A 13,648-nucleotide genomic window follows, 5' to 3' on the forward strand; every position below is an offset into this window, starting at 1 on the left:
TACTGGTCGTGTATAGTTTGGAGGAGCTTAGTAAAAAAAGTCACATCCAAACTATACTCGATTAGTTTCACACCCTTGCGTTCTGGCTATGTATAGAATGGAAAGACGCGACTATGACTATAGGCTATAATTTATGTCGATCTAACGGGCAAATGCTAGTTGAATAAATAAAAGAACTTCTTGTAAATGATACAGTATATTCACATACGTTGATAAAACTTACATTACGAGTAACATTACGGTATAAGTTATAACATGTTCCACTAAGCACAATTATAATTATGTGACAACGCGTTTGAGCCTTCGATTTTACCTGCAAGAAAATAAATCTAAATTATGAAACAGGCTAACTCGAATGGAAGGTATGATGGGATTTTAAACATTACTCGAGTTTTCTATGGGACCGTTTAAATACTAAGTTTTCAATACAAGTCTAAAATAGTGCATTTTATTTACAAATCGTACCCGTTTATTCTACATGACTGTATACTTGACCCTTATTTTATTACTTGACTATTTTGAATGATTTTCTTTTCATAGGGCTTGAAAGTTTAAAATAAGAGGCCCTAGCGTGTTTGGTCTCACCCTGTATATTTACGTTCCCGACATGCGCATGAGTTCACTGGCTTAGCGAAGAACCAAGTCATACCCAACGTTGGCTTAGGGCGCATTTTTAGGTCAGGTAGTTAATGACTTATGCCCGTTTTCACCATCAATCCCTAATTTTTAAGTGAATGAAAACAAAATTCCTATTACATGTTACCATAGGGGTCACTTAAAAATTAGGGATTGATGGTGAACGGGCATTAGCTCGTACTTTAATAAAGTGACTTCCAGGGGGGAGTGGAGGTTGCCCCCTAATGGATACGCCAATGGAGAAGTAAGTTTCAAATGAAAATGGTTATTAAATTTGTCCTTGAGTTTAATTTATTATTAATATCCGAAAAAAATTTTGGATGCGCCTTTTTTTTAACTACTGGGTGTTAGGTAAGTGGGTATATGAGCCGACACTAGCCCAATTATTTTAATTTTCATACAAATCGGATTTTATAAAATTTATTTTGTATGAAAATTTAAAAAAAATGATGATATCAAATTTCTGACTTCACCATACCATTTATACGACCATGTTAACATGGGCTAGTGCCGGCTCATATACCCATTTACCTAACACCCTGTATATCGGGGGCAGTAGAGTGGTTACCTCGCTAGTCCTTGTGCAGGAACTTGTTGAAGGCGCCGTAGGAGGTCTCCAGGTCGAACACCAGCTGCCGCACCTGCGCCTCCGACAGCTCGTCCGACGCAGACATCTCGGAAAGCTTGTCCAGCCATTCTTGCACCTGGAGTTGATATAAAGGAGAATATAAACACCGTGTAGAATAAGAATAAGAATTTTATTACTGTTCCTTCGTTCGTTTCAGCCGAAACACGTCCACTGCTGGACAAAGGCCTCCCCCAAGGATTTTCACAAAGACCGGTCCTGCGCCGCTCGCATCCAGGCACCTCCCGCGACCTTCACCAGATCGTCGGTCCACCTAGTGGGAGGCCTGCCCACGCTACGTCGATAAGCACGATAAGCGTACACAGATACTAAATTTCTACATAAGGCTAAAGGCCTATTCAGACCTAAGCGGTATTCGCTACCGTCTGCGGCAGAGAAAACGCTCTAGCCGCGGTACTTGATACTAAATACCTGAGCGAGCGCGTGGTATGTACCTCTACCCACAGCGGCAGCGAATATCGCTCAGGTTTGAATAGGCCTTTAAGCAAATATTTGTATTGCCTTTTTACTTCACCTAGTAGTCAGAATGTGGACGCTAAAAACGTGACTTCAGTGGCATTAAAAATATCAATATATTTTATTCAATTTTGACCAATATTTTAGCACTTCTAAACGTCAAAAATGATAATAAAAAAAGGTAACCCTTGACCTTTACATGTCTCCTTATCTTTTGGGCCCTACCAGCATACATTCAGAATGAGGATCAGTACTGTTGTAGAAAATTCAATAAAACTAGTATCTACGTTAATCTTTAAGACATAAGAAAGATATATCTTTTTGAATTATCCAAATCGGACCATTACTTACGAAGATATTAAGTAATAAACATAGGCCGTTTTTGCCGCTAAAAGTCAACGTACGCAAGGCCGCGTGACGTCATTATATCCGAATCGAGCGCAGCCGGCGTACTAATGGGATGGAAAATATTTTTTTCCGGCTAAACTATCAGTTTTAGAAAAAAACTTTTAATAACATTTATTCTTCAAAATAAAGTAACCTATCGACCAGTAATTTTTAAAAATAAAAATTGTGAAAAATAAGTATTGCTATGTCCAAAAACCACATTTTCATAGGATTCGATGCAATGCGGAGACGCGGTTGGGGTGAGTGTAACTTAATGATTGTTTGTATTGAACATAATAATACTTAATATGATGCTAATACCCAGCCAGTTTCTGGCCTGGGGGGGGGGGTAAGTAATTCCCAGCTTCCGGCCGAGGGGGAGTCATACCTAGCTTATGCTTATGACTGGGGGAAGGGGCTAGCCTTACCCAGCTTCTGGCATACCTTATTGTTAGAAGTAAATAAATTAATACTTATACATTTTTATATTTTACTTGGAAGAAGATATGACTCTAACAACACTTATGTACACTTTATTTGAATAAATCGCCAAATATACCACCGCGGAGACCCCAATCGCGTCTCTGCGTGCCATTGAATCGTATGAGCGTATGGATTTTTTGCGTTATTTTTCACAATTTCCATTTTTAAAAATTACCTATCGATAGCTTACTTTATTCTGATGAATAAATGTCATTACAAGTTTTTCTCTAAAACTGATAATTTGGCTAGAAAAAAATATTTTCTATCCACGCAGTACGCCGGCAGCGTTCGGATCGGATATAATGACGTCATCGTCCCCGCGCCGGGCGGTCAGTGAACTTTTTTAGTAATTTGGCCATAACTTCGTCAATTTTTGTCGTAGAACAAAAATTTTTGCACTGTGTATTAAGGATTTCTTAGCCCTATAAATCTGCATTCACAGCTAAAAATCGAAATGATCCTCATTAAAATAGGTGACATACTCTGACAGTTTGTTTGTCTTTACGACGACACAGATTATGTCGGGATCAGAAATTATTATTATTTTCAAGAAGGAATGTCTCGCCTCATTACTCAATTTATTGCATTGCCTCTATTGGAAGAAAGAAAGAAAGAAAAATCTTTATTTGACAACAACAATAGTAGAAAATAGATACATTCTTATCATTTAGATCACAAACATCAAAAAGGAGAAAGAAAAAAGGAAAAAAATAATAATAAAGTTGTCAAAAAGGCCACTCACTCAGTAACGTCTTGGTAAGAACTATGACGCACCTTGAGCTTGCCCTCGAAGTCCTCGGGCAGCATGAGCAGGCGGTCCATGGTGTCGCGCAAGTCGCGCAGCTCTGGTTGAATCATGTCCATCGCGCGGAACTCCAGGCGGAGCTTGTCCATCAGGGTTATGAAGAGCTGGAAGGGCAAACATTCACGATTTATCATATTGCTACGTTAATTCACTCATGGTGAATAACGCGCAGAAAGGCAGACGCAGATCTTTTTAAGGTTCCGTAGCCAAATGGCAAAAAACGGAACCCTTAAAGATTCGTCATGTCTGTCTGTCTGTCTGTCCGTCCGTCCGTCCATCTGTCCGTCCGTATGTCACAGCCATTTTTTTCCGAAACTATAAAAGCTATACTGTTGAAATTTGGTAAGATGTATTCTGTGAACCGCATTAAGATTTTGATGCAAAAATAAAAAAATAATAATAAATATTGGGGGCTCCCCATACTTAGAACTGAAACTCAAAAAATTTTTTTTCATCAAACACATACGTGTGGGGTATCTATGGATAGGTCTTCAAAAATGATATCGAGGTTTCTAAAACATATTTTTTCTAAACCGAATAGTTTGCGTGACAGACGCTTCCAAAGTAGAAAAAAGTTGGTCCCCCCCCTCTAACTTCTAAAATAAGAAAATGAAAAATCTAAAAAAAACATATGATGTACAATTGTACATTACTATAAAAACTACCAACGAAAATTGTTTTGAACGAGATCTAGTAAGTAGTTTTTTTTAATACCTCGTAAATCGTAAACCGCTTATTACCGCGTAATCTTTCATACTAATAACTTCAATAAAAAAATATAATTTTAACTTCATAAATCAATGGTACGGAACCCTCGGTGCGCGAGTCCGACTCGCACTTGGCCGGTTTTTTTTATGCAGAACTAGGCAAGTATTTGACCACATTTACACCTGGTGTTAAGGGAGGTGCAGCCTAAGAGGTACCTACCTGTAAGTGCCTATACACTTTGCATCACCGCGCAGAGTAGCATTGCATCAATGTTTAGAATATGTATTTTCATCATCATCTTTTGAACACAAAACGTCCCTTGCTGTACATAATTATGCCTCTATGTGTATGTATGTGGTCTTCAGTAGTCCTATTTCTTAATAATTTTGAGAACATAGCATAATTTATGTGACTGATTGGAGTAATTGTTGCAGAAATTTATTATTTTGACATTTACTTCTGAAAGCCTTATAAATGAGAAATGCAAAAGCAAAGAAAAAACTTACGGAAACAATTTCAGCGATGTATTTGTTTGTGTTCCCTTTGTCGTCCTTGATCAAGTTGGGCTTGTTCTCTCTTATCCTCTCCAATGCTGCTGGACAGTCTAACTGCAAATATGAATAATATAAAGTTATTGATTTGTTAGATTATAGAGAATAACGAATTTATTGTATGGTTTTTAAGTAAATAAACTCAATTATGATGGATTTGAATGTATCTTTGATACAGTTATTTAACCAGTTTAACCATTCTTAGACGCCTAAAGTGAACAGAAAGGTTCAGAGGGACTTCCTGGTTAGATCTAGAGTACAGATGCTCTCTAGATATATTTTTGTACAATATGTAGTTTTTAAAGAATTATTTCTTCAACCTATCAAAGACACAATCAATAATATAGGGTAGGTAATATGTCTTGAGATCAGGAAAAGTTATTTAATATATAACATACATTATTTAAGTGCAAAACCAAAGAAAAAGCATGTGACATCTCCACTCACCCTGTATTTAGTGACGAACGCCTCTATAGTGGGGCAGTCGTCTCCCTGCACCTGTTTGAACGCCACGCGGTACTGCACGAGCAGGCGGCTGCAAGCTGCTGTGTACTCCTGGGCGCGCACGCAGTCACGCATGTACGCCTTCTCCAGATGCTGTAGTGTGCTGACCACAGCATAGAGCTCAGCCATGTTGTCATGCCTGGAATGTTTTAAGTGTCGGAATTATCAGAAAAGACAATGCCGGATATTGGCGTCGTTTTTTTTCGCGCGGCCATCGACCAAACCATGTTTTTTGGTTACAAAATAGTGTAATAAACCAAACTTACTATGACATGTATACCTCTAAACTCAGTCTGAACTGAGTTACGAGCATTAGAAGTTTGATGCATTTACATACTCGATTTGCTTTTTGCGAGCAAGTTTTAGCAAAATAGTGACTGTCTGTTTTATTGCGCTGATTCTGCTCCACACTGATGGCTGGAGCCTATAATGGATGGTATTGTTTGTTTACACATACAATGTCACTATTTTGTTGCAATTCCTCTGAATAGTCAATACAGAAAATAAACTTCATAACTTTTTTTTAAGCTTCATAACTTTTTCTACCATAAAAAATAAAAACTTTGCTAATTTTTATTTTTAATGGTAGGACAATATTAGATGTTTGACCTACAATATGAATACTTCACAGTTAAAATGTATTCTAAATTTAATCAATGTTGAATGTTTCTAGAAGATAGAAATGTAGCATGTTATAGCAAACCTAACAAAAAATCAATACTAATCAAATCAAGGATAATATTATGCACAATGAGTTTTCCCTCATTCTTGATAACTATAACCCTTGACATCAATTAAATTTACCAATTTCAATATAATAAGATAAATTTAAAGTAAAATACCCATAAAAACAATGAGTGATTCATCAAGCTCATGATTTTTTTGTAGCTTTCTGGCACTGATTTACACTTACTTTTCACGCTCTCTGGCATTTCTGTATAATTTCACTTCCTCATACAGTTCGGGTCTTGTGTCTGAAAGTAAATGAATGAGAATAAAACAAAGAAAATCATAAGAATTCTTCAGATAAATAAATTTCCAACAAATTAAAATTGAACATAATTACCCTGCATTTTGAAGACTAGATATGCGCTCACGAATAGCTTAGTGAGGAAAATTAATCAACAATATTAAGATTAAAGAATTTAATGAGCAAAATATTTCTTTATTCCTGTATTTTTAATAAAAATCCTTCACACAACAATGACGAATGTTTGTACAAGTTATTGTCAAATTTTGACAGATCTCTTCCCTGTTATTGACATAAAATATTGTTCCGAATCAGGGCTATAGTTTAATATTTAAAAATAAGAAATATGATTAAATATTTCTATACTATAATAACCTGGGTTGTACAACATGATGGAATCATTTTTTGAGATTTTATGAATAATAAGTTATATTTAATCAGTTTTCCTCTTCAAAACTGCTGAAGTTAAAATTTTACAGCTTACAGTTTGTTTCGGAATTAAGCCCAAACCGAAAAAAAGAAAAAACCTTCGGATACACTACAAAAACGAAAGAAGTGGCAATCTGTGGTGGCAATCCACCAGCTACCCAATGCTAATAACAAAAAAGGTGGCTGTCGAGATGACGTAATCATCCAATATGGCGGATGACGCGCGCGCTCCCTGCCGCCCGCGCCCGTAGTTTTCCTTGGTCGGTTGCAGAACTGCCACTCGTCTCGAATGATTTCACCGGACGATGAATGAAAATTGTGGTCCTGGTACTCAGAAAGTCCGCGAAAAACCATACTATTCATAAACCTGAACTTAGTGTGAAACAGTGCGATCGTAAAGGTGGATCCTTGGTGACAGTGTTTAGCCAGTTCTCCTTTTTGTGTGACCGCAGTGTTTACGTGCTGAAACGGTATCTATTGTGTGAAATTCCACTCTTCGGCCTGCAAGCGTCCCGTTTAATGGGATCTTGTTAATCAACAGGTAAGATAGTTTGTAAGATTTGCGTAGTTTAGCTTTCTGACATAGAAATAGCGGTAAAAGTTCGTGGTCGGTCTTGCCAATTAAATACCGACGGTTTACGTGTTTTCCGGCGTACTTGTGTGTTGAAGAGGTATTGTTTACGGTTGCTTGAGTTGCAAAAGATATTTTTTCTTATTGGAATGCGTGAGACGCGAGCGAAGGGCGGTGACTCCTTGGGCGCGGCGGCGTCCTACTTCTGATAAGTAGCAAGTAGGCGCTGCCTCGTACTACCAGATTGTGGCCGCGAGCACGTACAGCGATATTACAGGTGTAATTCTGGATAAAGTATTATTGTATGTGGGTCAAACAACTGTTTTTAGGAGTTATGTAGTGTAGTTTTAACTTGTTCTGTGGAATCTTATTGTAATCCCATAAGCAATAAGATGGAATGCATGTGTGTCATAGTCATGATGCATTTTTTGTTGTACAATTTACAGGTAATAATGCTGTCTATATGAGTTCCAAAAACTTGTAACGTTAACAGGTTCCTTTTAGGTAAAAGGTCCGACCTCTGAGTTCCAATAATGATGTCATACAAGACAATCAAAGTAAGGTCAGATTCTTAATAACAATTAGGTACCTACATGTTTTATATTTGTTCATTTATAATGATTATTTTTAATGCATGTAACTTAATAACGATAATTTAGAGTAAATTATTCTTTGGATAATGTTAGGGTAAAATTTTACAAGCCTTCATAATTTCATATTAATATTTTTAAATTAAATATGAATTTATGCCTAATTATATTAATTGTTCGGTGTCATCATTTTCCTGTTATAAATAAATATAGATTGTAAATAAAATTAATCTTTAAATTGACCACAAATAAATTTATTAACTTGCACAACAAGTTTGATGACACTTATTTATACATAATTTTTATAATCAATATGTTGCTCTAGATCAGTGGTTCCCAAAGTTGTCTGGGCTACAACTCATCTAATACAAGTTCCCTAACTCTGGACCCACCGATAGAAAATTTCGCCTGCTGCCCAGCAGTTGGATTGGTCGGGTGGTGTGTTGTTCTACAGGCAGGGCCCACTCAATGTTCGCTTATGACCCACTACTGGGTCGCGACCCATAGTTTGGGAAACTCTGCTCTAGATTAGTTAAAGCAAAGAAATATTATAATAAGTCTAGCTTTGTCAGTATTGCTGATAATATGTGACTGTCATCATCATCAGGTCATTTGGTCCGCACAGTTGGAGCATGCCTTCTTTACTTTGCCTGTATTCCCAATGCTGTCTTGACTGTTTAGGTCTGATGATCACATAATTTACGACATTCATGTGAAGAGTATAGGTGCTCCTATTCAACTCTGCACTACAACTCTGAACAGTATGGAACTATTTGAAACTGTACATATCTAGGATTTTACATGTACCACATTTGCACTAATCTCCATTCGTGAAACAATGTTTCAGATTTGATAAATTATCAAACTGCCTTTGGTGGAGTTTGTTCCCACAATTTTTCACTTGCCAAGCCACTGCTCAGCTACAGAGACATGAGTATAATATTATGCTATCAGTAAAAACATTGAAGTGAAAAAAGTTGGTCAGTAATCTGATGTTGCCACTTACCTGGCTTAGTCTTCAAAATTCTTGGGATAAACATTGGACTATGTTCTAAATCCAATTGTTTCCGTTCGTTGCACCCATAATTTTACGGCAGTGCTGCTCAGATGGTTCCTTGGAATTTGCGTTCGATTTATATGTTTTTGTATACCCACATGGAACAGATATCATAGGTATAAAATAAACGGGACTGTTGCTTACTCTCATTCCCACCACTGAAACTCCTATGTAGGAATGCCTAGGATCTACAGCTTGACCTCCAATAAAAACCTACCCAACGAAGTAGTTATCTAGTCGTAGTTGTAGGTATAGTTTACTCGCGATCTAGCTGTTTCATTCAATAAAACGCTGATTGCCCATGCGCTCAGCCTCGACCTTTATCCCTGGCCAATCTGCCCGTGGCGTGACATCATCACCGCGAGATTCGGCATTGCGGCAATTCTAGGTTTCCTGGTGACATCATTGGTCGACTTGTCGCGTTACCAGCCGATGGTACAGACGACGGTACTTCAAACTGTACACTGTGTCATCGTATTTAGTTGTAATAGAAGCTATTTTGGAACAACAATGTATAGTCCGATGTGCTCAAGAATGTCCTGATAAACAATTGAAAATCCACTGAGAATTCACCGATCGGCCACCACCATCGACATCTTCAACTTAAAGAAATTGTTCGGGAGCTTTATATTCCCAGGACATTAAAACTCCGCCATTCGGGAGAATATAAAACTTGAAATCATTCTTTTTTTTTCATAGTGACTGAGGGTTTTATCTGGACGGGGTTTATCTCTTATAATTACAATTTGTAGACACGAAATTCATCTTATCAATTGACCCGTAACCCCGATCTTCCTAACAAAACATCACAAATATCATCAAGAAATCCCTAAAGTGATGAAACTAAGAAAGATATTGGTTACCGTCTGTAGGCCTTCGAAAATACTTAATCATGGTTTTGACCATCCATTTCCATACGTCCACGTATTAGAGATGAAACGGATATCCGGCAACTATCCGGTAGGCCGGATATCCGGCCTAAATTTACTATCCGGCCGGATACCGGATAGTAGCTTACTATCCGGCCGGATACCGGATATTAAAAAAACTACGAAAATTTCCTATAATAAAAGGAAACACATTAATCTTTGAGTCAAATATCAATAAAATGGCTTATAATAATGACGGTTTTTATCTTAAGTCCAAAAAGTTACAAAAAAAGCCATATTAAGGCCTTTAGAGATGTCACATAACTAAACCATAGCGATTTATCTATCGATTTTTTTCAAAGAGTTAGTAAAACCTATTTTTGGAGAAATATTTTGTATAGGTGTTATTTAACAAAAAACATATTTTTTTTAATTACAAATATTATTGTAACAATTTTTTATTGATAATATTCAAATTCCATGGACTTCGTGTTAAAAAAAACGATTTCTAAAAAGTACTGGTTCTATTTCTTTAAATTAAAAACTGTTAATTTATTTTCAATTCGTTTATTAAAGTCAACAATCGAAAAATATAGTTGATTTTTGTAATGTTTTTAATAACTAAGTATTCACTGCAATCGATTAATGAACCACGGAAATAATTGATTTTGTTATACAACAAATACCCCAGCACTAAATCTATCATCATCCATTTCACACATTGCGTACATTAAATAAAAAATATTTTTACATCGTATTTAATTAAAATATAATCAATAGACTCAGATTTTACTATATATTTCAAGACAAGTAGTTAGTTTTTTTTTTTATTATATTGCTAATAAAATACAAATATTTTTTCAAAAATATTATGCATAGGTATGTAGTATGCGTAATATGGATAACCTTGAAGTGTCATACGGATCATCTTATGTGAAAAACGGCCGAATACTGAAACACTACTCAAATCTGTCACTCAGCTGACGGGCTCCTAAATGGCAATGCCAGTTTTTGTATGGAAAGTGGCGTCTTTTTTTTTTTCGCGCGGCCATCGACCAAACTTTGTTTTTTGATTACAAAATAGTGTAATAAACCAAACTTACTATGGCATGTATACCTCTAAACGCAGTCTGAACTGAGTTACGAGCATTAGAAGTTTGATGATTTTCATACTAGATTTGCTTTTTGTGCGCAAGTTTTGTAAGAAATTGCAACAATATATTGCGCTATTTTTTTGTTGCGCTGATTCTGCTCCATACTGATGTCTGGAGCCTTTAATGGATGGTACTGTTTGTTTATACATACAATCTCACTATTTTGTTGCAATTTCTTACAAAACTTTGCGCGCAAAAAGCAAATCTAGTATGAAAATCATTAAACTTCTAATGCTCGTAACTCAGTTCAGACTGAGTTTAGAAGAAACAACACCGTTTCTTTAGAAACGCGGAACCTCGCTCGGAATAGCATGTCATTATAATAATATTTTTCAATAGCGTTCAGCCTTATTGCGTTCCTGCGATTAGATCTAGGTATTTCCTCGAGGCTCGAAAGAAATGATAACGATGACACACATTATTTACCACTATTTAGGTCGATTTAGGTATAAGAATAGGATTTAAGATACCGCGCAAGCACTCTCAAATTTAACAGCTGCTTAAGACGATTTGACAGTTGTTTGAGTAATGCTTAGCGTTGAATGGCGTTTCAGTATGCGAAAATTCATTTGAGTGGCGTTTAAGTGCAACTTAATTTGAGAGGTGCTTAAAAATTGAGAACTGCTCAGATATTGTTTTGAGTATGCGAAATGTAAGTTTAGGAGCTGCTAAACTATTTGAGAAGCCGTCAAATATTTAAATGGCGTTTCAGTATTCGGCCGAAAGACTATAGTCGAGTGGCAAAATCTGACATTCTATTCGAACAAATTCGATTTTCGAAAAGTGTGACTTGTCTTGTCTACTAGACCTACTGATCGCGTTCGAAGCACCTGTGCAGCGCTAAACTCGTTACGACATGCAACATGACAATGGGACAACTATCCGGCCGCCGGATATCCGGCTATCCGGCCTAGCAGCTCGCCGGATATCCGGTATCCGGTATCCGGCCAAACAACTATCCGTTTCATCTCTACCACGTATCGTGCCTCAAATAAATCGTGTTTATTTGCATTTCGGCCATCCAGTTTGAGGGTGGGCACACGTTTGTTTGTGATCCTGTTTATGCGTTCATTGATATTCTAGCACCGGGCCTGTTGGGGCGGCCGGCCGTTGATTTGAATTCCGCTTCGTATTCCATTCGATAAGCTGACGAGTTTGTTGTTTTTGACAGCTATCTTTTGGTGGTGGACAAAATGGTAGCTTTAATGATTTACATATTTCTACTTTGCCTTAGCTGTCGCATTTTATGATATAAAAAAATCTGGTAATGACTGTGAAAAAGGCGGACTTAATTAAGCTATTATTTGAAAAAAAAATTTTTTGCGTCTGAGTAGGTAAATGCTTATTTTTTGCGAGGTGCTAATGAAGACAGTAGAATTATTATTTCACTATCTTTAAAATCTGTTGAACCGTTAACAGTGCTCTGGCACAGAATAACTATGATGGCTCTAGAGCCACAGCTAACTACAATCTTACTAGATCCTAGTTAGTACAGAATGAAGTTATTGTCTATTTTTAAATTTAAATCATAGACAATTAAGATGTCGTCATCCATTCCGAGCCCCGGCCATCCAATTAGAGAATTGCAACTTCCTGAGACGCAGGCGCAGCGTATATTTTAGCTTTCGGCAAGCATTAGTGTTATTAGAGTAACGGTTGTTATTGGTATTTTTATACAGCTTAAGTACGAGCTAGAAACCTGTTTGTTTCAGTTGTACAGCGTTTGATTGCTAAAGATCCGTTAGGTTTGATATACGGGCTAATTTTTGGTACGAAAGTTATTACAAAAATATTTTAGTTTTACTTGCTGTGTGAGTAACTACCGGAGCCACCGCAATGCCCAAAATACGTCGATGGTTTTGAACTAGGCACCGTGTATGACCATGCCGAACTAGTTATCTAGATAAGGGAGTATTCCCACCTCTCGTTCCCACCGCTGCAACTCCTGTGTAGCCAGGATCTACAGCTTGACCGTCAATAAAAACCCAACCAGTGAAGGTCAAGTTTGTCCCTGGGGAAAGGTAAACTGTCATTGGACCCACCCACAACTAAATTAATCAGAAGAATATAGGAGGAGTTCGAAGTTAAAGTTCGACTTCCGTTTTTTAGTTCTCTAAGGCCCAGAACAGACGGTGAAACACAACTGCAACGAAACTGCAACTGGTAGTTACTTTTGAGTTGCATCTATCTAAGTTTCTGCCATAGCGTCCGTTGAGAGACCACACATGACGCGACCAGTTTGAACCTTTCAGTTTCAGTTTCATTCATGAGAATCATCAGAAAGTTGCAGTTTCGTTGCAGTTGCGTTTCACCGTCTGTTCTGGGCCTTAGTCTAGATATTGAAATTAGTTCTTTCAATATTCTAATGCTAGGTACTACTAGGTAGTAGGTACAATAATCTCTAAACATCGTAGGTGTTACGCGAACAGACGTCCAGTTTGTCAAACTTTACTACGACACGAATGACTCATTTGACTTTGTTTACGGTCCGCACAACGATAAGTGCCGATGAATGCACTCGAGTGTCGTATAAAAATAGTATATTGCCACTTCAGACCTCAGACTCGAGTAGCATCAATAATTGAGATTTGGCTTCATAAATAAATTTTATCTAATAAATACTTTAGTAAGTTCTATTCTATTTATGTTATGTTTTGACTTTTGATCCACTTCTATTCATTGTTTTCGGTTGCCAACACTGACTAAAGGTTATAAAACTTGTGAATCATGATTGAATCAGAAATATTAATTTGATTCATCCAAACAAAAAGCTAATAATAGTAATCTTTTGTCATAATTATGACCACATTTACCTCAATAAAATTTGTCTTT

General features: G+C 36.9%; 1 protein-coding gene across 1 annotated transcript; it reads right to left on the minus strand.

Annotated features, from left to right (window-relative positions):
• Positions 1-180: 180 nt before the first annotated feature.
• Positions 181-6,425, minus strand: Vps28 (vacuolar protein sorting 28). The gene is made up of 7 exons (XM_028301205.1): positions 6,243-6,425; positions 6,090-6,150; positions 5,120-5,315; positions 4,628-4,729; positions 3,383-3,517; positions 1,205-1,340; positions 181-313 (listed from the first exon to the last, which is right to left on the minus strand). The coding sequence occupies exons 1-6, from the start codon at positions 6,247-6,249 to the stop codon at positions 1,209-1,211; spliced, it is 633 nt and encodes a 210-aa protein (XP_028157006.1). The 5' UTR covers positions 6,250-6,425; the 3' UTR covers positions 181-313; positions 1,205-1,208.
• Between the last annotated feature and the right edge of the window lie 7,223 nt (positions 6,426-13,648).

Source organism: Ostrinia furnacalis, unplaced genomic scaffold, assembly GCF_004193835.3.
Source record: "Ostrinia furnacalis isolate ACB-3 unplaced genomic scaffold, ASM419383v2 OfSCF0890, whole genome shotgun sequence".
Classification (NCBI taxonomy): Eukaryota; Metazoa; Arthropoda; class Insecta; order Lepidoptera; family Crambidae; genus Ostrinia; species Ostrinia furnacalis.

Excerpts from the sequence above, each read along its gene's own strand:
- Vps28 (XM_028301205.1), bottom strand. Across the intron at positions 4,730-5,119 it reads CGTTCGTCACTAAATACAGG|TTAGACTGTCCAGCAGCATT; the intron begins GTGAGTGGAGAT and ends TCATATTTGCAG. Across the intron at positions 1,341-3,382 it reads ACTTCGAGGGCAAGCTCAAG|GTGCAAGAATGGCTGGACAA; the intron begins GTGCGTCATAGT and ends TATCAACTCCAG.